At 42.9% G+C, this 26139-nt stretch overlaps 1 protein-coding gene across 4 annotated transcripts in view; it reads right to left on the bottom strand.

Moving 5' to 3' along the window:
- Cyria (CYFIP related Rac1 interactor A) overlaps positions 1 to 26139 on the bottom strand; it is a 108841-nt gene that overhangs the window by 21524 nt on the left and 61178 nt on the right. For all 4 annotated transcript variants that reach the window (XM_008764585.4, XM_063261651.1, NM_001106718.2 and 1 more), the window contains one exon: positions 11436 to 11515. In XM_008764585.4, coding sequence (XP_008762807.1) covers positions 11436 to 11505 — 70 coding nt within the window. In that variant the 5' untranslated portion in view covers positions 11506 to 11515. The remainder of the gene's footprint in view (positions 1 to 11435; positions 11516 to 26139) is intronic.

Here is a 26139-nt window from a genome sequence, read left to right as displayed (position 1 = left end):
GGTGGGGTACAGAAACTCAGCCCCTCACTCCCTCTTTCCCCAGGGTTTAGAGGTGTGTTGGCCCATTCTCTGCCATAATTTGTTAGTCTCACAGGATACCTGATTTCTTCCACTGTTATGGAATTGAAGTCATCTCCTCCCGAGCCAAGAGTTAAGCCCCTCAGGCCACTATGCCTTCTGGGCTGGAATGAGAAATATTTTCAAGGGATTCAAATCACCAGTGGGGCTATGTTCTCCAGTGCAGAATGACAGCTGAGAGAACTCTAACCTCAGGTTCGTCCAAACATCTGATATTGTGGCAATGTTGTCACCTAAAAGAGTGTACGGACTGTGGCTGTGTGCTGCATGTGTCTTTCTTAGAGTCTATCTCATTATGAAAGTGGGGAAGGAGCTGTGTAAAGCCAAGGGACATTTAGCATCGTCCCAAATCCCTGTGGAATCCCATGCTTCATCCCACTTTTATCCTACAGTAAACAAAAAACAAAACCAAATTAGTGAGAACTTTATCCATTATAAAGAGAACTCTGATCATATTTCTTTCACTTGATTGCATGTTTCCATGCCTGGTTAGTGTATAATATGTGCTCATGAACATGTGCTGATTGATAGCTAAAAGAATGATTTGTGTATACTTTTCACAAGTTTTGAGATGACTTTATTTGAGACGGCCCACATGTTTCTGGCTAGTCTTGAACTCACTATACATGTATATGTATGTATATATATTGCTATCTATCTATCTATCTATCTATCTATCTATCTATCTATCTATCTATCTATCTATCTATTATATCTACCTTTCTTCCTTCCTTCCTCCCTTCCTTTCTTTCTTTCTTTCTTTCTTTCTTTCTTTCTTTCTTTCTTTCTTTCTTTCTTTCTTTCTAACGATTTGCTTTGAATTTCTGATCACCCTACTTCTGCCTCCCAAGTGCTAGGATTACACAGTGCCACATACCTGGTAATTCTGGGAATGGATCCCAGGGCTTCAGGAATGTTAGGTAAGCACTCTACCAACTTGTTACACCCCCAGGCCAGTTTGGAGATGGTTGGCTGCTGTCTTTGAGTTTTGAGCTCTGGATACAGGGTTTACACACTTATCTTCAGTACTCTTACGATAGCATATCTCATGGAGATATTCAAGAAACGTGTGGAACAACAGTGACTCGGTGGGGAAATGCGCCAGGTGGTGGAATGTGGGAGCTAGGAAGCAATGACGTAAAGGTTCCATCCCCACACCTGATTCTGCCGAACAGCTCACCCTGTTCCGTGTCTGCCACTACGACGTCCATATTCACCTAGGCCCAAACTGACTCTGTCCTTCAACACTTGTGCTTAAATTTCCCACTGCTCAGTGCCCCAGTGTGGCTGGCTACTGGGACCTCTGCTCTGTCTAGGAGAATAAAAAGCTGTCAAAGGTCCACTCTTACAGTCCTGTAACTAACCCCACCTTGCTTTCTCCGACAACTTTGGGGAAGGCTTTGGGTACTCTTCCGGCACTCTCCATATTCAGACTCAACCATTGACCAGATTTTAAAAGTTTATTGAATGTTTAGATGTCGAGAAATGACATCTTGAAAAGGACCCTGAAGAATTAGTGGCGGGAAAGGTTACTGTGTTTAATCCTCCGGCAACCTCAAGAGCATTTGCTAAGTGAATAGCGACTCTGAACTATGTTCTTTGCTTTTCTATTTTTAACAGGAAGCTTGACTTTTTATGAAAATGTACACACACAAACACACACACATTTATCACATTCATGTACATAACAGAGATACACACACATATTCACATACACATACACACACATATCCACTTATGCGCAAACACACATGCATGTCCACATTCACACGCACACATCCAGATTCACACCATTGGGCTCTTATTTCCAATTGTAGCCAATGAAGTTTTGGGTGATGCTTCTTCTTGGACTCACACCCTAAATGTCTAATCACCTTCAGTTATTTTAGTGAACTGAGAAGAATAGCCACATGAAGAGAATGCTCATCCTGTCTGACAATGCAGCTGTAAAAGTCCTTGTGATTTACACAGGCAATTTCAGAAACCAATACTCCTAGGAGGCCCGGAACACCTGTATCCAAGCCATTATTGAGGCGATGATTTAAGGCTCATTTCGGACTCACTGCTGTGGAAAGTGTGGAAACACATCATAAGCATCGTGACCTTACGCACCCACGTTTGTTGTCAAGAACTTACTGAATTCCATGTGTCTACAATTTTTAATAGATAAAACCACCCTTTTATCAGTCAAGATGAAGGTACTTTTGTTCATGGGAAGGGACTATACTGACCTCGCCTCCTTGGGCTGTAATTGCTAGTCCTGATGCATGTTAACTGCCAATGTTTTGCGTGTCACTAGAGGCTAGGTAGAAGGCATCCCTGTGGAGGATGCTGATGCTTTGCTCAAAGCAGAATGCTTGGCATTCCTCGGCGCTAATGGGGGAGGAAATAGTTACCTTTGTTTGTCAGAGAGATTTTCAGTAAAGCTACCATGGGGAACAACAGCAGGCCTCAAACTAGAGAGAGGCTGTCAAAGGGAAAGACGTTATCTCTATAAATCAGCCAAGGCCTCATCCTTTCTTCAAAGGCAGCAGGGATGAGCACCCCTTTTCCCCACAGCCTACTTAGGCCTGTAAGGACAATCTGACAGAGAAGCAAATTAACCTAAAATAATCTGAGGAGAAGACACAATTTACGAGATGTCTTTGGTCTTGAAGGCAGCCCTGGCATTTCATCATGAGGATGTATGACTATCTCTGTGCCCCGATGACTGCTGGGTAAACACTGGAGGGAGGAACAGCAGAAAGGATTTGCCCAAACCATAAATTAAATCTGCAGCCCCTCTTCCCACCCACTTCCTTACTCTCGTAACTCCTCCCGCCTTTTGAATAAACTAAGAGACATAAATAATTACCTGGTGTTAACTTTGGGGACGTCTAATGGTAATAACCTATAGCAGGTTACTGTTTATGGAAGCAGCATGAAATTGCAAAAGTCCATTGGAAAATGTAAGTGGGACCAGGCTGACACATTTGTTTGGACAGGGCATTAGTCATTACACACCAGAGCCCAAAGATCTTTCCTTGGAACAATCACCCCAGGGACTGAACAGGGCTAGGTGGGTGAAGGATGGTGAAGGGTTGTCTATTTTGCCACAGGATTCCTAGGAGGAGGTGGGACTCTAAGGCTGTTTTGAGATTAAATTTAACACTTATTGAATACCGCCCTCAAGGCAAGCCAGCTAACCTCTCTAAGCTCCAGATTAGATCTTGGGCCTAGAAGGGGAAGTTAATAATAGCCCCGTTTGTTTCCTACCTGAAGTGATGTAGGGGAAATTTAGACAAGGTTAAAGGTCTTAGAAAGTTGGAATGCTAGAATACTATGGAATTTAAAAATTTTTTTCTCTGTGTTGGTTTATACATAAGAATGCATGTGTGTGTGTGTGTGTGTGTGTGTGTGTGTGTGTGTGTGTGTGTGTGTGTAGGCACATAGGCACAGAGGCCAGAGGCCAGAAACAGTGACAGTCCTTATTTGCACCTTGTTTGAGAGAGGGTCTCTTGTTTCCACTGTGAACACAGGCTGGCCAGCCTGTGAGCTTCCAGGGTTACCTGTGTCCTCCCACCTCCAGGTGAAGGACCCTGGGGTTGCAGACATGCATTACCACATCCAGCTTTACTTGAGTTTGTAGAATTCAAATTCAGGTCCTCACACTTACATGACAAATTCTTTACCCAGAAAACCACTTCTCCAGGCCCTATTAGAGCATCATTGTCCTTGCGGACTTGTGTCCTATCCAGAATCTGCTTTGTGGGTTTATTCTGTTTTTTATTTTATTTTATTTTATTTTATTTTATCTTTTGTCAAGTAAAAGGCATTTGGGCTAGAAAAAGACATTTGGTCATCTAATAAAAAAATTTTTTTTCCCTCTTTCGGATTCTCCAGCCTCCTCTAAGCCACTTTAGCAGATGCAAAATTGGCAGATGGCAGGTGAAAGAAGAGATCAGTTGTGGCAGGAAGTGAACCCAAGTCCTCAAAGGGATCCCAGATGACAGACTAAGCTGATACCAACCATTGTTCTCATGAAGAGGAGACTGAAGCCTTTTGTAAGTAGGACGATGGGGTGATTTTTATAATTTCCTTATTAATCACTCCCTACACACCACTTTTATCCCTGGATTAATTTATGAGACATGAATTTGCCTCATAAGAACATCATTTTTAGAGATTTATCTTTAATTTTTAATTATGTAGGTATGTGTATGGGGGAGGGGGACATGTGCACTTGCGTGCAGGTGGTCCTTGGAGGCCAGAGGCACTGGTTTCTTCTAGAGGTGAGTTACATGTGGTTATGAGCCCCCTGGTGCTGGTGCAGGCACTTGAACGTGGGTCCTCTGTGAGAACCATGTGTGCTCTTTACTGCAGAACCTCTTCTCCAGCTCCTCCATTGTGTTTTGCTGCTCTCTACTAAAGAGTATTTCTTTAGCCTAATTTAGGATATGTTCTTCTGGCTAGCACAGAATTTGATCTCCGTTGAGATGTGACTAATTCCTGTACTACTGTCTCTGTTCTACTTGCATCTGATTTTCCCAGTGAAATAAAAAGTGCCATCCAGAAGGGATAAGGCCTTCTAATGCCCTCATAATAATGTGGCATACCCCACCTTTCCAGGTTTCTTTGTCCCCATCAAGAATTTACCACCATAACTGCAGCCTCCTTAAAAATGGGAGGATTCTTTGCATATGGCCACTCAAGTACTGTCCGCCAAAACTACTGAGAATATACTTCATGCTCACAAGATGGCAGACACGGGATGAGACAATAGTCTTAAGACTTGATTTTCTATAAATCTTCATCTCAAGGAAGTGAACACTAGTGATGGGGTTAATATACAGCAGCAGCAGAAACCTACGTTGTTCAGTTGTTGACAGTGTGTCACACAATGCCTGAACCGACACTACATCACAGATGGCAGCTTCTGTGTCTGCCTCCCAACCAGACTGCAATGCAAGATCTTCAGTCAGTTACACCATGACTAAGAGCGGCTGGTACCCAGAGTACCTTTCAAGATCGACTGAAAAACTTGATTGTAATAACCATAAGACAGTCATTCTGCTTCCATTTAACATGAACAGAGAATGAAAAGGTTGTATAAATGTAAGTACAATGGTGTTCAGCTTTAATAACGATATCCTGTAATACATAAAAATACGGATGAATCTTGAAGGTGTTATATTCGTTGAAGTAAGCTAGTAACAGAAAGATGTACACTCTGTGATCTCACTTAGGAGAAGTACATAAAACTGTCAACTGATAGATGCAGAGTATAGAGTAGCATCAGGGGCACTGGAGGGGGTGGGCAACATAGCTGCTAATTAGCAGAAAAGTAGCTCTTGTTATGCAAAATAAGTCTGTTCTAGTTGTAGGCTGCAAGGACTGGGCTAGTTAAAAACAGCATATTATACAATTAAAAATCTGGTGAGATGATAGAACTCATGGTGGAACAGAAAATATTTTAAAAAAAGGAAAGTAATTAAATCTATGTGTGAATCAGTTTCAGCCTTGATTAGTCAAAAGCCTGTTAAATTTTCAATTTGAGGAAATCAAGGAAACCTCACTGTGCTGACTATATATTCAAGGACACAAAAATTAATGTTAATTTTGTTGTGTGGAAACTCACAGTGCTGTGACAAATTTTCATACTGATATGGAAACAAATAAAAGTCACGAAGAATATTGCTTTCTTTCTAATGAAGAGAACAAGTCACATAGTATACAAGCAAAGCCTTTGTGATTTTTATTGTAAGAGCTGAGGCTATGTGTGGACTGAAATATAATCATAAAGGTAGGACAATGGGGACAGGTGATTTCAGGCTTAGCAGAGGGTAGGCAAGAAAAGGTAGGTTCCACAAACACAGGTAACAAGCAAATAATGGAAATATTCACATGTTTAAACCATGCACAGATATTGGCCTGGAAGCCAAGAAATCCTAGGAGTTCATGTCAGAATGAAAATTGGTGTCATCTTGCCAGCGTGGTGCCATGAAGCCAATGCTGACAAGAAAGAGTGAGCGCAGGATGTAGAATGTAAGAAGATAACCCTGGCTGTGGAGCTCTGGGGTCTACCCAGAGGCATAGGAGAAAGCTCAGGTTTTAAATAACCCCACGCTCTGCGTCCTATGAGAGTCCAAAGCAGTGACCATCCGTGGGAGCATTCTGTGGAATCATGGGAGCCAAGGCATGACTCTGAAGCACAGCCAAGGCACAGCTTCTATTGGAGTCAATGTGGGAGATACAGAGCTGACTCAGCGAGGCAGGTAACACCCATCTACAAGACACCATCAGATTAGGTGGTCTGTCTACATTATAGCATATTCCACTAACTGGCATCTCTTAGTGATTACTAATATTTCACTGAAGAGATAACATATTTTATTTGCCTATTCATTGGCTCATGAGCATTTGGGTTTTATTTTTGAGCTATTATGAATAATGCCACCTGTAGTACTCAAATACAACCTGGTGTATATGTTTTCATTTTGTCGGGCATATACAGCAACAGTCTGACCATACAATAACTTGAACCTTAACCCTGAGTCACTTCAAAATCTCTTTTAAAGCGGAACTGCCATTTTACTTCCTTACTTGCCTGAGGATTCCAATTTCTTCATAATCTCTCCCAGACTTTTATCATCTCCACTTTGATGATACCCACCCTGGTGGGTATTCTCTCATGGTAGTTCTGCGTTGGCTTTCTCTCCTAGTTAATGATACTGAATATTATTTCCATGGATACTTATCTTCCTTGACGAGATGTCTGCTCAGATATCAGAACAATCTTTTGAATAGTTTAAGATAGTTATTCTTGTTGTTGTTGTTGTTATGTGTTGTTGTTGTTGGTGGTGGTTAGGGTGGTGGTTTTGGGGTGTGTGTGTGTGTGTGTGTGTGTGTGTGTGTGTGTGTGTGTGTGTGCGCACGCACATATATGTGTGTGTATTTGTGTGTTTGAGACAGAGTGTTACTTTGTAACTTAGGCTGTCCTTAAACTTACTATATAAAGTCTCAACTTGCCTCAAACTCACAATACTCCTTCTTCTAGTTCCTCAGTTCTAAGGTCACAGTTACGTAACTACTATGCCTTGCTAAGCTATTTGAACGTCTACTGTCTTGGAGAATATCACTCAAAACTTTTAAAAGCTTGCTTGCTGTAGCTCACCTGGTATCAAACATAATGATGGCTACCTGGATCCATTAGTTAAAGAGGGTGACCAAACTGGCTGAGTATAAGAAGCATCTAGAACACACCCTTACAGACTAGACCACTGAGTCAGAATTTTGGGGTGAAGCTTTTATAAAAAAAAGAGCTCATCATATCTAATCACTGCAGTCTGAGAATTACTGTAACCACTTATGCGGAAGGTTGATGCCTGTTGTCAACCTTGGAGGTCATTGTGGAGGCTCTGACTGAGCAACTCCATAGGGTTTCAGGCATACTTCTTGTGTAATGTCCTTCAAACCATCACTCATGAGAGAACATTCGTTCATCTCCCTCACCACAACCCAGCCTCCTGGCTTTCAAAGAAGAAATGGAGACACAGTGAGGAGGCAGAGAGAGAAAGAGAGAGAGAGAGAGAGAGAGAGAGAGAGAGAGAGAGAGAGAGAGAGAGAAAACACAAAAGGATGAAAGAAACAATGAAAAAAGATATGGAGGAAAATATATTGTGGGAAAATATAAGCATAAAGCATAGAACTAACTGCTAAGGTCAACAGGAATTTAAATCAGATCTTTGCCACCGAGGAGCTCAAGGACAGATGTATCTAATTTTGTATTATGTTTTGACCCAGCTTAATTATGTCTCTTTGACCCAGTTCAATTATATCTTATCACTGACTTCAAAAAGAATATTCAACAGTGAGAGTAGATGTGCTAAATTCATTTAAGCTGTTACTACATGCCACTCCAGCCGGCCTTCCTCTCTCCACCCCTCACTCCTTTACTCTTTACCACCCAGCCTTTAGATAGAAAGCAACAAGTCTCAAATGTCTTTTCCCAAGGTGACTGGTGACACCTGACTTACTCAACCATCATCTCCCATTTAAACTGTTCTCTTCCTAAATTGTTCTCTGTGTGTCTGCATTTGGATCCATTTGCACTCCCAATGTTCTCCCCACTGCCTAAATTTGGCCTACTGTGTTCTCCTTTTACAAGACCATCATCCATGCCTGATGCTCCTGTAGTACTCAAACCCCACCCCCCAACATAAGGCCAGTTTCTGGGTCACAAAACAGTAGGGCTCAGGCTTTGACCCCAGAAATCTGAACATAGAATATTCTTTTATCTTTATACTGTGGCATCTTTCCAGGACTCTGTAGTTACTGAAGTCCCTTTCAGTGTAGGGCCTGAAGTTCTCATCTATTCAGCTCTCATCTGTTTTCCCATCTCCGGAAGGGATTTTAGCTCTTCTGTATGGATGCGAGCTCTAATTATGGGCCTCCTGCCTTGGGTTAACAACTGTACTTATCAACATCTAACCCAACCAGACTTCCATTCAAGTCTTCCGCCCTCCCCCTTTTACCAACAGGTTTTTGGTACTCTGTCTAAACTGGGTTTCTTGCTGTTCTTCGAACACAGCCTTTCTATTCTAATCTCTGTGCCTTTCATCATAATGTTTCCATCTGTTGGAAAACTCCTCACCCCATCTGTGCCTGCAGAAAAACTTGTCATTCTTTAAAGCCCACTAAAATGCCACCTGTTGCAACATGCATTCTATTCCTTCTGTGGTCCTCCAATTCTAGAACAAGATGCAAGTTCCATTCCCTTCTGTCCTCTGGTGGCATGCTATGCCTTTCTAAAGTCTCCTAGTTTGTCCTCAACTAAATGCCAATCTAGTTTTCCACATCAATTCTCATTTAGCTCCATCCTCTGCTGGTGTGTGGCTGACATGGATGTCATATTATACTCAACATACCCTTTCTTGATGGGGCTGCAACCTACAGACTCAAGGGAAAATTCTTCCTCAAGTCATTTTCTACCTTTCTAACCAATCATTGTTCTTTCTTGGAAACCTCTTTAAGAAATAGTGTATCTAAGCCAAGGGTGATAGTGTTGCAGTCCTTTAAAACCAATACTCAGGAGGCAGAGGCAGGTTGATCTCTGAGTTCCAGGCCAACCTGGTTTGTAGAGCCAGTTCCAGGACCGTCAAGACTACACAGTAAAACCCTGTCTTAGGTGGTGAATGTGAGGCTGGGGATATTTAGGACAAAGTGAATGTATTTGCTTGTTTCTTTGTTTTGAATTTTCATGAGATGTGTTTAGTTTGTCGAGGAATAAGACACGTTTTTCCTAGTGAGGAACAGAATGATGGTAGGGTACTCCAAAGAAGCTGCAATGATGAGCATTTCGGAACAACAAACCTGGGGGTGGGGTGGGGTGGGGTGGGGCAGCGGCTAGAGGAACCCAAGTTCCCATATCACCTTCCTAGTCATTCCCTATGTGGCTTTAGCTCAGTTAACTCTCTTCCTAGAGTTTAGGGAAATAAAACTAACCTTGCAGAGAATACAAAAGGGATTTGTTTTCTCCGTGGAAAAGGAAGCAGAAATTTGTACATTTTGTTAAATTTATAAGTTATTTCTAGATTATATTTATAGTCCTCAAAGAAAGCCACCAGGCACAGAGATCCAGTGCTTCTTTCCTTGTCTTGATAAAAAAATTATAATATCTGTAAAGAGAGTGTTTGTATCATGGACATCAAATTTTAATCTCTCCAAATGTATGATTTAACTCCCAGGATCTTTCCTGAAATAGTACAACAGTGTCCAAAGCATGTGTCTGAGTGTAGTGACCATAGGGAAAAGGAACTGAGCCCTCTCCAGGCGACCTTTCCTGCTAGGCAGGGGAGAGGAGCTTTCCAAGACAAACCTTTGAGCCCAAGGGAGGAGCAGTTGGAAACAACTGTTTTAGATCCTTGCAAGTGTTATTTGTACTCTTTCAAGGTTCTGAAGATTAACCCTCACAAGTAACTCAATATTCATGACAGGGTAGAAAGCCAAAAATTCAAGACAATTAGACAATCAGTGGTGGCCACTGAATTCTAGCAGGTAGGTGGGAGTCAGGGCAGATGCATGTGGCACTTAGGACTTCCCAGCAAGAAAGGACATGGAATTACTCTGGGCTTTAGATGCTCTAAAACTGTGAATGAATGGAGTCTTTAACGTCTTTAACTACTGTATGTATTGAATTCGATAATTCAAAATGCATGTTATAAAAATGGAAAAGAATGGTTAAAGTAGCAAAGTAAGGTGGTTAAGATTATAGACAGCTTGATAAAGGCTAATACTGATGAATCTCACTTTAACAATGATATATGCACATATGTGTGCACGCATACATACAGACAGGCAAAGATTTCAGGAGGATCACAGGTAAATTCACCTCTTGAGCTCAAATCCTTATCAAACCAAGTGGAAATGAAAACATGTTAAACCTAACCAAGTCAAAAGACAACAATCAGGGTGAATTGAATTAGATCAGAAGCGAACTGTATTTCGGGAAACACGACTAAGATAGTTTTCAGAATTCATGAGTTCTGGAGACATTTTCAAGGACAGCACACAACACCTGTAGAGAGATTTCACTGTGCAACTTGGAAAGGTCTTGTAAGATTTAATTAACAAAATCACTAGAAAGGCTAACCTATATGTGAAGATGTTCTGACCATTTTCTTTAACAGAGATAAATACTTGACAAATTGAAGTTTCAAACAAGTTAAAGCCGGCAGCAGATGTGAGTACAAAAGAGATATCTGGCTGTTGATATTGTGGGTTGCAGTTTAAAACACAAAGACTGCCTTATGACCTGGAGTCTACATTAAAAGAAAAAATAGGGAAATTCTAGGCTGTGGCAAGTTGATGATAAAAACTCAGGTAATAACCTTTTGAAAAAAAATGCATATGTACATATAAAAAAATCCTGAAATAATTTTACACAATTAAATAATACATAAAATAGACTGCACTGATGAGAAATAATAAGTCTGGTTTCTGGTGGTGGTCACCTCTTTCTTACATGTATAGTGATATTTAATGCTAAGTCATGTCAGCTAATGTGCTTGCTGTTTTTCTTTGTAATGTGGAATAGTGTTATATACCAAATCATAGGGAAAATTTTGATGAGATTTATGCATATTCTACCAAAGCTAATCCTTTTGAAATCAAAGAAAATTATGGGTCAATTAAAATAACCTTCCTTTGGGTTTCTAAATATCATAAAGAAATGGTGGGGGAAATTGTTTAGAAACAATGTCAGGACGAAATGCATAGTACCATTTGGATTTGGTTTGAGTCTCATACAGAATCTCTATAATTTCCCTATGAACAAGCTGCAAAGTTTCCATTATTGTGCTGTAGTGCTTGGAACTTACTTTCAAAATCCAGGAAGAAGTGTGGATAATTCTCAATTTCCCGGGTCAGGACTTTGAGCAAGTTTCCCATGCCAGCAAACCTAGGAAAGACAGCACAAAGGCAGACACCATCAGGGATGTGAAAAGCTGACTCAGAACCGTCACCTCACAGCTCATCCCTGAGCTGCTGGGTGATAAGTGTCTCTGAGGTGAGTCTCTCCAAAGCACAGCAGTGGGGGAGGTGTGTGTCACGGGCCTCTGGAGAACACACTTGTACCCTGCATCCCATTCACTAAAAATACAAACTGAGTAGTATCCTCTTAGAAATTAAGCATCTTTGAAGCAAAATTCGGTTATTTCTATAAAATGTTCCCTTTTCCTCTTACAAGCCATGTCACCATATACTTGATACCTCTGCGCTGCTTTGTTTCCTGCTGTCATAGAGCACATCACTGGACAAGTATGACAGAGTGTCACTAAAATAGCTGCTGGGAATGGCCAGGGTTTCTTTTTTCTTCTCTCTTGTGTTCTTGTTTTTCTTCCCTGCCTTTCTTCCCTACTCTTTCCCCATCTCTCTCAGACTCGCTAGGTAGCCCAGATTTCCAGGGTCTAGCTTTCTGGTCCGTGTTGTCCTTGAACTCAGGATCTTCCCACCTTAGTCTCCTAAATGCTGAAGCTCCAGGTGTAAGTCGTTGTGATCAGCATACATTTCCTGAAGTTTGAGGTAAAGAGTTCAGAAAACAGATTTAGGGTTCCAGGGACTCTCGTGATGTGTATAAGAAGCAAGAATTTTCAATGTGTAACTCCTAGACCTGTTCCAGATTTCTATTATTTGGTGTTTTAATGATAAGACACTACTACATCAAATACAAACGTGTAAAGCTTTGGGCTGGTAAGACAGCTCAGGAAAGTAAGGCACTTGCCGCTATGTCTGACAACCCGAGTTCAATTCTCAGCTCCTACACAGTAGAAGGAAAGAACCAACTCCATTTGCTAAGGTGTCACCTGACTTTTGAACATGAGAGCATGCATACACGCACACACACACACACACACAGAGAGAGAGAGAGAGAGAGACAGAGACAGAGACAGAGACAGAGACACAAAAACAACAATACATTTCTTTTTAAAATACAATTTAATACAATTTAAAAATAAATGAAAGTCACATTGTCAAGAAAGCTATTCTCAATGAGACAGCAGCCCAAGGGGTTGGGGAATTGGCACAGGGATTAAGAGTCCTCATTGCTCTTGCAGAGGACATGTTTTGAGTCCCTGCATCCACACGGTAACTCCAGTTCCAGGGAATCTGAGGCTCTCTTTGAACTTTCATGGCTACCAGATATGCATATGGTATATTCATATATACACACAGGCAAAACACTCATAGACACAAAGTAATAGTATAAATAAAATTAAAAGAAAGCTTTTAAAAGAAAGGAATAGTAGCAGGGACATGTGCAAGCGCAGGTAAAACCACCAGAGAAATACAGCTTTGCTGTACATCTACAGTCATCAAGCTAACATGGTTTTTTGAAGTAAACAGCAAACTCTCTACAGCTCTCATTAACTGTCCTTCAGGGAGGCCACTCACCCACACATCCCATTCATTCAACATATTTGTGGGGCTGAAAGCAGGTCAGGGCCTGAGCTCTTCAGAAGGTCTTCGTCTACCTCTGCCATAGAGATGATGGTGGTACTTAGTGTCATTACCACCACCATCATCATTAGCCTAACAGCCTTCAGACGCACTCAGGATTTTCTTCTGCAAGACAGACTTGGTAGGGTGCATGCAGCTCTCCAGAGAGGACCAATGGAGGACTGCACTATAATTCTCTCTTCTGAAGGAACATCTTCCTTATTCTTCCTGCCATTCTGATTTCCATCTCCTGCCTCTACACACTTTTTTTTTTTTTTTTTTTTGTGAAAACATATCTGAGCAAGTCCCATGAACTGCAAACTCGGCCAGACGTAAAGCTCAAGATTGGTATGGTCCATCCAGCATGAGGTATTCTCAAGCCTCTTGGAGCTCGTTTTTAATGAGCAGTTCCAGTTCTTCCAGGCAGACGATTCACTTAATAGTAGGCTGGCTTTCATACCTAATAATGTAATGGAAGTTAAATATTATTAATTTCCCTACTTTGCTGTGATGAATATATCTCAGGTTCACCTTCCTCCTGAACTCCTGCTTGGTACATGACTGTCCTACCATAATCACGACATGGGAAGTATGCTAAACTTTGAAAATTTATAGAAGCCCCAAAACAAACAAATCTGGAGACATCTCCAAATGTTAACTGGAGAAGTATAACTCTCCACGAGGTTATTCGAGATGGTTGGTTAATTATGGTAAATATTTTGGGACACAATTCTAACATCATCCATGGCCAGTTACCTGGAGCATTTGGGATTCTAGATGTGTGGACTCTCAATTCAGAAACACTTGGAACAAATGACTTGGAGGCATGGTGCACTGTTAGGCGTTAACTCCATTCTGATGGAAACTTGGAAGCATGACTTTCAAACCCAATGCAAGATTCCTAAGTTTCTACAGAAATATTTCATCTCATCTTCTTCATGGGGAAAAGATGTGATGCCTGCTATGTTTTTTTCTTTGTCAATAATACCTGAGATTTTACTCTTGTTTATGCAAGTCCATCAAGTTAACTGGTGAATCAGATGATCACCAAGTACAGTCATCTACTTATTTGATTGTTTGTTTATTATTTATTTATTAGTCACATGTCCAGAATCGAACCCAGGGCCTTGACTACAATATCCTTGAGCCTTTGATATATATCTCCAGCCAACCACAGTACTTTTTAAACTGAACCATGAAATCCACTTAGAAAGGCCCCTCACCTACATGCTTCATAGCAGGGCCTCTCCTATCTGTTCAAACATCTCCTTCATGGTCACGTTGCTACGTACCACAATACTACAGAGATAGTTTACTTAAGATAGATTAATACTTGAGATTAGACATGCTTTATGCCAGTCAATAAAAGAATAACATTTCATCCCCTCCTGGAGGTTTCAGATACTGACATATTTAAGTGTGAGCAAAGAGAATGTGAAGGGCTCATTGGGGGCGTGAAGGGTAGAGAAGCAAGCAGGATGTGAAGTTGAGTCTATTGGGCAAGTAAGTAGCCAGAGAAAGAGGCATTTTGCATGTGAGCTTTTGCAGAATTGAAGAGCAGGGAGTAAAAATAATAGTTCCTTTCAGGATTTAGTATTCAAAAGCTAAGACGACGAAGATCACAGTGGGCAAATATAGACATTATGGCTAAGAGCAAGTGAAGACAAGGAAAATTCCCCTCTGGCTCAGAGACGCTGCTTCAAAGAGGATATCTGAGGACACACGGAGTCACCGTTCCTGTGGCAGAGCAGGACATATAGGTGACAGAGCTGACTGCTCTGGTAGTCCAGGGGTATACTCTGCAGAGCTGGGAAGTCTGGTTTGCACGTTCTATTCAGTGACTTAATGGTTGCCCTCCTTCTGTGACTCGCTGCTCCTGTTTCAAGGATTGTCATCTGCTTGTCATTCCTCCCCAGCTGGTGGAGCTTACGTCACAGAGAACACAGCAACGCAGAAGGTGCCCAGTGCCCCCAAGGAACCTTCTTCCTAAAAATGGTCATATGAGAACAATGTGACTACAATTTGTTCTTGCTCTTTGGTCTTACAGAAAACAGGCCACCATTCATAACTGCCCTTCAAGAATTGATCAAGGCTATGTTAGGCATCCTCATGTACAGAACATGTAGTGAGGGAAGCGATGATTTCAAAGACACGTGATACCCAGACTACTTATAGCTTAGCATTCACCTGGGAGTTTAATCTAGCTGAAAGTCTATAAACACATCCTGACACATAGAAAATGCTCAAGGATGTTCATTGACTATCCATCCATATGTGGAAATAACAGTATGTACCTGGTTCATATAAAGAGAGAATAATATCTACCTAGTACTTATGAATAATAGTATGTACCTGGTCCTTAAGAAGAAACTCAGCATTTTATAGAGAACCAACTATGTGTTTATAAGATTTCCCATACTAAATTTGTTCAAATTTTACAACAGCTTGCAAGAACCTATGCTTATGTTCACATTGGTTGACAGAAGCAGGAAGGGTTTAAAAATGGATAACCGGCAAATGACTTTGAAAGTCCTACACACTTGATCTTGAAAATCTTAGAATGCAAAGTTCAAGCTCTTCTCTCCATCAGAGACAAAGTTAGCACACTAGACTCTTTCCAGGGCTCCTGTCTGGAGATATAAGAAAATTTATAGCCATATATATATTTATGTGTGTAAATATATATAAACCATATATATGTAAATACATATATAAATCATATATATATATATATATATATATATGATTTTATTACAGACACACATTACTTCTCCATGGAGAGACTCTAGCTTCTATTGAAGACCAAATGTGCTTGTTCTATGTCAGCTCTGCTCAGTGGGATGTAGAAGACTTTGTTCTTCAGAAATTCAGAGAAGACATCAACCAAATGGGGCAAGATATCGTACACATGCCTTTTTCACTCAATAAGGAAGACCCGCCTCCAGAGATCTGGAGAACATAGGTTGAGAAGGGTTCTTCCATCTAGGGGATATTAGGCATTAGGAAATAAAAGGTATATAAAGTGCGTGACTGGCCTAAATCCCTCTAAAGAGTCAAAACACATGGTATTTCTCTGATCATGTTGGTATCTGTAAAGACAATTTGCATGTTCTTGACATGGGAAGCATCGTCTTTAAGGGCTGGAAATTTTGGATATACTTTTCTTTTAATATTATCACTTTCTTGGCTCTCGGTTCAACTGACATTTACAGAACTGGCTCTATTATCACTCAGTGGAAAATCTACAACTTTCCAAGAGAAATTATTCACTGCTAACATTTTCAGTTTCAAAAAAGGAGAAAATTAATACATACACGCGCACACACACACACACACACACACACACACACACACACACACACACACACACACACTTTGCAATTCTACTTTGGTTTGGAAGAAAAAAGTTTAAATGTCAGCATTAGCTGTCTTCCCAGAATATAAAGCCATGTGGAAGTAACCACGGCTTGTTTTTAAAAAGCTATGTCCATAGTTTAAGGGATGTAGTCAGTGGTTAGAATGCGTACTGTCATCCATAAGCTCATGCATCTGTATGCTCGGTCCCCTATTGGTGGCACTGTTTAGGGAGTAGCACAGGCGTCCTGGAGGAACTAAGTCACTGGGGGTGGGCTTTAGAGTTCATAGCCTCACCTTAGTTCCAGCTGGCTCTCCCTGCCTTCATGTTTGCAGCTGAAGGCAACACCCCTAACTTCCTACTCCTCTGCCGTGGCCCCTGTCACAATTGACTTTTATTCCTCTGGAACCGTAAATCTGTAGCTTGTTTTTGGTCATAGTGTTTTTACCACAGCAACAGAAACATAGTGAATACAAGGAAACTCTGTTTTCCACATCAGTACAATACGGGCTATGGGGAAATGTGACCTGTGAACCATGTATAACAACATCTCCCTGCTCAATTTTTGAGAGATGAATATTTTATAAAATCATCTAGACGTCTTTCTTTTAAAGTTATGAAAATGTAGAAAATGAATTTCTATAGCAAACCACTTTCTAGCAATCTGCATGGACTCAGAGTAATCAAGGACAGAGGGAGAAAACAAAAGGGCGGTCTTAAAAGTCTTGTTTTGCAACCATCATTTTTTTTTAAATTCTGGTTTGTTTTGTTGCTTTGAAACATCTAAGGCAGGAACTAGTCAATACCTCCTTCAGAAAGGATAGTATTTGGTAGCACTTTGAACCAACTACTACCTCCCTGAATCTAGGGTATTTAGTCTTTTGGTGCAAAGACTTTAAGAATCAAAAATTCACATCATCTGTAGCTCCATGTTTTGGGAATTCGAAGTTATGAGTGATATAACGTTAGTTTTTTTTTTTCTGTAACCTAGTTCATAAACCATAAATAAACCATGGATACATATATTCATATGAACGGCATCTATTCATATGACATCACACTGTTGTTCATAATGCATCTCGTCGCATTTGTCTTCAGTGTATGCTTGTAAAACTCTGGATACCTACATGATGAGACTCATTTTACACAGTAGAACACCATGACTTGGGAGATAGTAAGTGTTCTATTCCCAGGCACTACATATGGAGCCTGGACTTCCTGGTCTGTAGTCTCAGTGTATCTCAAATTCTTCCAGAAGGCACTGGGCATGAGCACTGGAGCCTCTTTTTCAATATCTGAATTTAGAGGGAAAAAAAAATGGGCTCTGTCTGTGGATTAAAGCCAGGAGACCAGATGTCAAGGACCACAATCTCACACTTTGTTCCCTGCCATAAGAGTAACGGGATGCCCCCATTTAAAGACATAACATCGTAAGCTATGGCATGCTTCTCTCTCTCAAGGGTTTGTACTCCCTGTTAGAAGTGTCTCTCCCAGCCCTGCTGACTGAGCAGGCCCAGTTCTCCCCCTGACATGAACACCCTGAGTGGGAATTCAGAAGCTTTGCACACCGTTCTACTTCCCTGGGGAGCATGTGCTCACTGCAGCTCCTCAGTAGGGTTTACCTGTGTCCTGCAAAGAGCATCTGGCCCAACCATCCCAAGCTAAGCCTGTCTTTACACCTTCCCATTCATTTCCACACTGCTGACTACACAACTTCCCTAAATGTAAGCCTTCATAAGTTTCCATGGACACCCACTGTCTGCAGGGCAACCGGACCCCAAATGCATGCCCTAGACACAGAAATCCTGGCCTTGGCTCCCTTCCTCTGTCCCTTTTCTTTCTTCTATGTGCTCCCTCCACTCTGGCCACAAGCAATACTTTCCTTATTGCTTCCTCATTGCCCCAGGGCCTTTGCATGTGCGGCTCTTCTTGCTTCACACTCTCACTCGCCAGCAGGTGGTGACAACACTTCACGACTCATCATGTTTAACTTTCACAACCAATACATTAAGTAGAAACCATCGCCATCCCAATTCCCAGTACCCTCTACCCCAGCTTCGAAGCTACTGATAGCTGACGGCTTCCAGGAGAGGTGGAGGCAGCTTCCTTTGGAGTGTGGCTCCGAGTAGGTAGACCATGGTCCTGAGGATGGTCCTACACCCATGTGTATATGAGCAGCACTAATTTCACTCAGTGGGTTATGGAAGAAAAGAGAAAGAACAGCTGTGAGGGGAGGCTCTGCCTTCTTGGAAAGAAACCCCAAATCATCCTGATTTCTCGCCTCATTGCAACCCAGACAAACCCTTATGCCCTTGAGCAAGTTGCTTCTCTTTGCTCCCTTACCAAGCTATGTGCGGCCTGTGACACAGCTCAGGACCCAAACCGCATGCTTTCTCATGGCCTGTTCTGAATGTGAGGTGTTCTGGGGAGAGCTGCTGTTATAACACCTCATTGCATTCCTCGCACTTAGAGCGGGGGTGGGGGGGCTGGCAGACAGTCAATACTTTGTCTAGGGGTTCCCAAACATTGGTTCCCCCCAAAGTAAATGAGAAAAGCAAAGGCCGCAACAGGAGCTGTTTAGAGAACCAATGCTAACCACACACATCTATATTTCTGTTTTGATTTATTTTACAGACTGAAGGTGACTGTCATATCTTTCCTCTCCAGTGTTTATCTTAAAGTTTTACTGGCTTATAAAATGTGGACATCTGGGAACTGCGCACGCGCGCGCGCGCACAGACACACACACACACACACACACACACACACACACACACACACACACACAATGACTTGCCCAGGACTGAGGCAAAGCTACATGTGGAACCTGACCTCCCAACTTGCAGCATAGTGCCTTTGTGCGTCCTGCTACCTCATTATCTTGCTTTGCCTGGTAACATCTTGCTTTGCCTTAAGTCTGGTGATGCTGGTGGTGATTCCAGTGTCTGAGTTTGCTGAGGTCTACAAGCAAGCATCTGAACCTGCTTCCCACCAGCTCCTCTTGCACCTCCTGTAGCACAGAAGGGGAACACCTTCCACAGCCAGGCGTGTTGTGCGAGCTATTGTCGATGTTTCGGACTATTTGTCTTCCTTGAAAATCACTGTTTTCCGTCAGTGGACAGCTCTCGCTTCCCTCTCCCCTACAGAGAAGGTAGTTAAGCTCCAAGTGCCTGGCCCTCCTTAGTGCGCCATACTTGGCCTGACTGGTACACTTTCCCATTCATGAAATGCGTGTGTCTCGTGTGTCCGGAGAATATGCTCGTTGTCAGCTTGCTTCAGTCCACACGTGGTGGGACCTTTAGCAGTTAGAGAAAAGAGAGTTCCCTTCCATGTTGAAACATACTCGGGAGACTGGAGAAACGTGGACAAGTTTTGACTGGAGGGTTATACCAAAGGACAAGATGCCACTTTAGGAAAGCAGTAGGGACGGTGTAGTTGCCAAGGCAATCAAGATTCAGAGTGGCACCATCGGGAGAGTAGTGGCTGTCACTGTTATAGAAGCTTCCCAACACTATCCTATAAGGCCTGGACACCTTGGCTCCTCTGCTGGCATCCCAGGAGCTGCTCCTGAGTGAAAGGGTCCCACCCTGATAAGTCTGATACTTAGTAGAGATATTTTTTTTTCTTAATGATAACAGCAGAGCCTCCCCTGCTGTTTAGAATTGCAAGCGAATTAAGCTACAGGCTTCCCTTTGCTTTAACCCAACCATATGGGATACAAAATGATAGATGGTTGTAAAAACAACAACAAAACAAACAAACAAAACATGCTTCTTAGGTTTGTGTTTGCCTGGTGTGATGGTTTGAATAATAATGGTCCCCATAGGCTCATTTATTTGAGTGCTTAGTCACCAGTGAGTGTGTCTATGTGTCTGTGTGTCTGTGTGTCTGTGTGGAGCTCAGTATGACACTGCTTAGGCTCAATCTGCCTTGTTATGTGAGACAGAGTCTCCAACCTGGAGCTTGCCAGGTAGGTTGGGTTGGCTGGCCAGCCTGCCCCAGAATCCATCAGTCTCTGTCTCACAACCTTTTTGATGCTGAGTCCTCAAATGAGATTTCAGTACCTTGGAGCTCTAATGCTTCTGGGACTGTAGTATATGGAATTGCTTTTGATAATGTTTTGATACTTATCTAATGCATGGAATTTCAGAGGCTCTTTTCTCTGGTACTACCTTTCCCCTGCACCTTTACGGCTTAGCTCATGTTTCGCCTCCTGACAGAAAGCTAGAAACTTCAAGAAAAGGTTGGGGGTGTGTGTGGATGGATAGCTCTTGGTAAAGCATGAAGACCTCGGTCTGTTCCTCACATCCCAGTTGAAGAAGACAGATGGGGTAGTGCATGATTTTGACCTTAGTGTAAGGCAGAGAAGGATTCTGAGGTGTGGCCTTGTTGGAGTACGTGTGGCTTTGTTGGAGGAAGTGTGTCACTGATGGTGGACTTTGAGGTTTCTAAAGCCTAAATCAAGCCAGGGGACTCTTTCTTTCTGCTGCCCGTGGATCCAAGATGTAGAACTCACAGCTACTTCTCCACACTATGGTGCCACCATGCTCCCTGCCATGAAGATAAGACTCTGCAATTGTAAGCCAGTCCCAATTAAATGCTTTCTTTGAGAAGAGTTGCTGTGGTTATGGTGTCTCTTCAGAGTAGTAGAATGGCTAAGACACCTAGCAAGCATGAAGACTCAAGAATGATCACCCAGAACTTTGCAGAAAAATCTGGGCATGGTGGTATGCATTTGTAATGCCGGTGTTGGCAAACCAGCCTAGCCTACTTGGTGAGCTTTATTCAGGCCAATGAGAGACTGTCTCCTAAAAATAGCACCTGCTGTTGTCCTGGTCTTTACATATAACACACACGTGTGTGTGTGTGCACGTGCGCCTTACAAATCACTTCTCAATGAAAAGTAAGTTATATTCCTTTAAGGGTATAACTAGATGCACTTCTGGTATGTGTGTGGGGGTGGGGTGGGGTTGGGATTACATCAATGCAATGAAAGAGTTTCAGCTTGTCAACTCTAGGAAACTGAATTTGCCAGGCAAATTAGTAGTATAAAATAGCCGGGCTGGGTGGTGAGTCTTCACCAATCTGCCATCTTGGGGATGAAGTCATAAGGCTTTCAGTTCCGTTGCGGAATGAGTTGCCAAGAATCCAGCAGACAATTTCATTCCAGAACGAAGGAGGAACAGCGTAGAACTAAGTCTATTAGGCTTTCATTTGACCATAAAAATGAGTTAATGTCTTAAATGTGTTTTCAAAATGTTTTAACACTATAAGTAATGTTGCTCAAATGGGGAAATGTCTTGAATACTCTCACAATCATTAAAACTGAGGTGTTCCTCAGAAGGGTTTGGTATCCTCTGAGGAATCCAAGCTGCTGGAGTCCAGTTGTGAGCCAACCCACAGGAATTCGAAGCACACACACACACACACACACACACACACACACACACACACACACACACACCAAGAAACTATAATGGAACTGAGCAATTAAGTGCAGGCTAAAATAGCCTTTTCAATATCTGAGTTCAGCTTTTTAAAATAGACTTTTACCTCATCACAGTTAATTCTCCCATAAACACCAGTATTACAGCAGCAAAAAATGTCCAAGAAATGAGGGCAAAATTAGGCTCATTTTAGTCAACGTGCCCCTCCCTGCATTTTAAATCCTAATGAGTATGGAAGCAATCAATCTGGGACCCTGCTCTGGACCAACTGTGGTTGAGAAAGTATTAGTGAATTTGTTCTGTCTCCCCATGGAATCCAAAAGAAAGTTCTGAGAAAACAGTTTGAAGTGTTTGCCCCTTACCTAAGAAAGCTGAGTGTCAGCTCACCCAGGCCAGACATGCTGAATCTCATGTGGAAAGAGACACCATGGGTGGGGTAAGGAGCCTCAGAGGCTGGAGTACTGGACTTGGAAAAACCTTGGACTTAACTCTGCTGTGTTGGGAAAGTTGTTCCCACTGTCTTCTGATGGCTTCAACTTCAGTCTAGAAAATGAAAGGACCACCAAGACGTTGCCTGCAATCCAGGCTGCTCCAACTAATGAGATGACGTAGACCGCCAGTCCTCTGGGGTAATCCCGAGATTCTTTCCCAGCAGAGCACAGACAGGACTCTCCTCCTGGGAGAGAGTGCAGGGACAGAGGCAGGTGTGTCATGTGTACCGCTGGCCACACCCTCCTCCTCAGAAGATACTGCAACACCCTTCTCTTCTATCCTTATTCGTCCCTAGGAAGGGTCCAGACACATACATTCCCACCATCTTTCTTCACACCTCCTCACCCTCCATGCTGAGATCTCCCTAATTCCTGCTTCCCTCCACACAACACTGTCATCTCAATTCTGGTCTACAGCCACGGGCCCAAACATCTGGGTGAACTTCCACAGGCACAGTAACTTGGCTAAGCGATAATCCACTCACAACCGATGTTCCCTACACTCTCGTGTTTAGAGGATTTAAGACACCTGCATCCACCTCATGACATCAGGCAGAAACTATCCTCTGCCACATTCTCTCAGTATAGTCTCTGGGCTTACCCTCCATACCCCCTACTGCTTTGGATCTTTCTCTGTTCAATGTTTTCTTATCAGCCACGGTAACAACACTATTTCCCTAGCCTCTCACACAAGCTACTGCAGGTTTCTCAGATCAGTCACTAGTTTTGCGGCACATTATGGGACATAGGTTATGTGCAAAATGAAGGCTGGTGCATTAAACCCAGGAACATTTCTAGTTTCAGTCCAAGGGCAGATGTATTATGTGTATTTGCCCTCCCCCATCCCCTGTGTCTGTCTGACTGTAAAGGTGGAGCTCAGTATGACATCCCTCAGGCTCTATCTACCTTGTTATATGAGACAGAGTCTCTGACCTGGAGCTTGCCAAGTAGATTGGGTTGGCTGACCAGCCTACTCCAGAATCTACCCACCTCTGCCTCACACTGGGGTCACAAGCATGCACCACCCCATCTGTCTTCTTCAACTGGGATGTGAGAATCAGACCTAGGTCTTTATGCTTTACTGAGAGCTATCCATGCTCTGCACCAATCTTTTCTTGAACTTTCTAGCTTTCTGTCAGGAGGTAAAACATGAGCTAAGCAGTAAAGGCATAGGGAAAGGTAGTACCACAGGAAAGGGTCCCTGAAATCCCAAACGTTACACAAACATCAAAACATTATCAAAAGTCATTTCATACACTACAGCCCCAGGAATATTAGCGCTCCATTGAGTTTGAAGAGTGTAGAATGCCCAACGTACTGAAATCTTACTTGAGAATTCAGAATCAAAAAAGATCGTGTCTTTGTCCCTGAAAGAAATAATCATATTGATTTGAAACCCTCTTTCCCACAAACAAAACTAATGTCTTAAGGTAAAAACACTGGCTGGAGCCCTAAGCAGCTGTGCAGACCAACAACTCAAGCCTGGGGGAGGAAAGGGGGTTGGAAGCTGAGCTGGCACTTGGGGCTGCTTCCTGAGTGAGACCCCACAGGGGCATCAGGGTCAGGAATCAGCAGGGCCCAACAATGGCTATTTCAATACAAATGCCCCCAAGATATTCTGGTGTCCTAAAAGCCCATAAACTTGGCCCAAAGCTTCCTTCCAAATTTCAGTCCTGGAGAAGCTCATGGGAACATGGACCCGGCACAGAATTCTGCTTCCTTCTTGCTTCTTTTTTCTCTGTTCTTTCATTGCCAGCGGCACCCTATCCCCTCTGCCTGTGAAGGTCTAACTTGGCAGCCAAAACACCCTCAAAGATCCCTACCCCTCCCCCTCCCCCAGGCAGAATTAGCAATCTTTCTTGCTATGCATTTTAAAGAGGCTGTTTCCTATTCCTTTGCAGTGTGTTCTTCATTCCAGCAACACCCTGTCTGCACTCGTGCATCATGCATTGGTCCAGACAGACAAGCGTGCTTTACTGGTATGCTCTGAAATGGATCACACGTACTGGCTACGTTGCCACTGAAAATAAAGGCAATGGCATTCATTACAAACAGACCCAATAGTCAGTTGTAATAGTTGTTAAGAAAGGGTGGAAAAGGCCAGGACTTTAATCCCAGTACCGGGGAGACAGAGGCAGGAGGACAGCCAGGTTACACACACACACACACACACACACACACACACACACACACACACACACACACATATACATGCACACCATCACCACTACCAACAGCAACTAAAACCAAACCCTGTGGAGTTAGGGGAAGAAGGGGAGGTCTGACCAAACAAACAAACACCCCAAAACAAAGGATAGTCACTTCCTGAAAACGGTATGAGATTCAGAGACCATGGGGGTGTCATTCTACTCTAGATTCTTGGGTTTTCCTTGTCCATAAAAACCATATTGTTCCCTTTCAGTTTTGACACACGTAAGGGAATGTTTGTAAAAGATCTAAGGTTGTTTTTGGAGCCCTGCTCCTCCCAAAAGCAAACGCTAGTTGTGTGTGCCCCCTGCTTTGCATCTGTAGAACTGCAGCCACAGTGAGAGCAAGTCCTTTTTCCTTTCAGTAACAGCTGTAGCAGCTGCTTTAGCGAAGGGAAGAAAGTCGATGCAGACCACCGCCAGGGGAAGGCGGGCGCTGAACGGCTGCACTGGGCTCATTCACAGGGCTATTAATCATACAAGAGCCCATTTATGACAAACACAGTTCACTCCCTTTGCATGACAAGGCGGAGGGGTCCACAGAGGCCCATTATCCTCCCCCAAAACAGAGCATTGTGGGCGACGTGGGAGAAGCCATGTGCTCACACACAAACGGACATTGTAAGGCTGTTTGCACAACCCCGTCCTGCTCCTCGCGGATTTCCTGCCAAGGAGACATTTAGATCTCACAGAGTCCGCACAGCAGACATTGGCTCATTCAATATGGCTTCAGGCAGTGAGCCCCAGAAACCCGGTGCAAGGTTCCCTCTGCTGGCCATACCTGGAACTGCAGGCCAAGGATGCTGAGACCTGGAGGATGGATGTTCAGGACCTCAGGCTCTTTTTGCCATTTGCTGTAAAACGTGGGTGGGCACGAACTTTTGGAAATAGGAACCCTGCAACTACAACCCGTACAAGCTTCAGCACTTTAGACACGTCATATAACCCTTCAAATACTGTTTTATAACCTGAATTCGCGCCACTCATGCCACTCATTTAGCTGCTCTAAGATCAAAAACTAAGGAGAGAGTGCCTGCCTGACACCTGACAGGGTGATACGGTGGGTCTTCTCTGCTTGCTTTCAATAAGACGGGAATGGTCACATCATTCCTATGGGGTCGGAAGAGGAAAATACAATGTCTCCTGATAACATTATCATCTTTTGATCAGAACAGGGACCTTAGCTCCTGGAGTCTGAGTTCCCTTAGCACTGTTGTCACCTCTATTTTAGACATGGCACCACTGTTTGTCATGTGTTGGTGTGGTCAGCTCTGTACATGCCCCTGGATACAATGTTTCACCAGGTGTTGGTGTTGTCCCACCTTAGAATAGTATTTGGATTCAGGAGAGCTGTGCAGGAAATAGCACAGCAGCCTTTTACCAGATCGGCAGTTTAAACCAATACATTTCATTAACATTCACTTAACCTTTCCTGGTCCGCACTTCACCGGGAACAACTGAGGCCTTCAACTGCTGCCAAGCACAAGAGTGGCTGTTGCCACAACTGACATCTCCCATAACACTGGCTACTCTGAGTTCTGTCCTGACTAATAGGAGTGGCTTCTCGTCACAGTTGGTATCTATGA

The sequence above is a fragment of the Rattus norvegicus genome, chromosome 6, assembly GCF_036323735.1.
Source record: "Rattus norvegicus strain BN/NHsdMcwi chromosome 6, GRCr8, whole genome shotgun sequence".
Taxonomy (NCBI): Eukaryota; Metazoa; Chordata; class Mammalia; order Rodentia; family Muridae; genus Rattus; species Rattus norvegicus.
The sequence above is the reverse complement of the archived record's forward strand: the minus strand, read 5'-3'. Positions and strand labels throughout refer to the sequence as shown.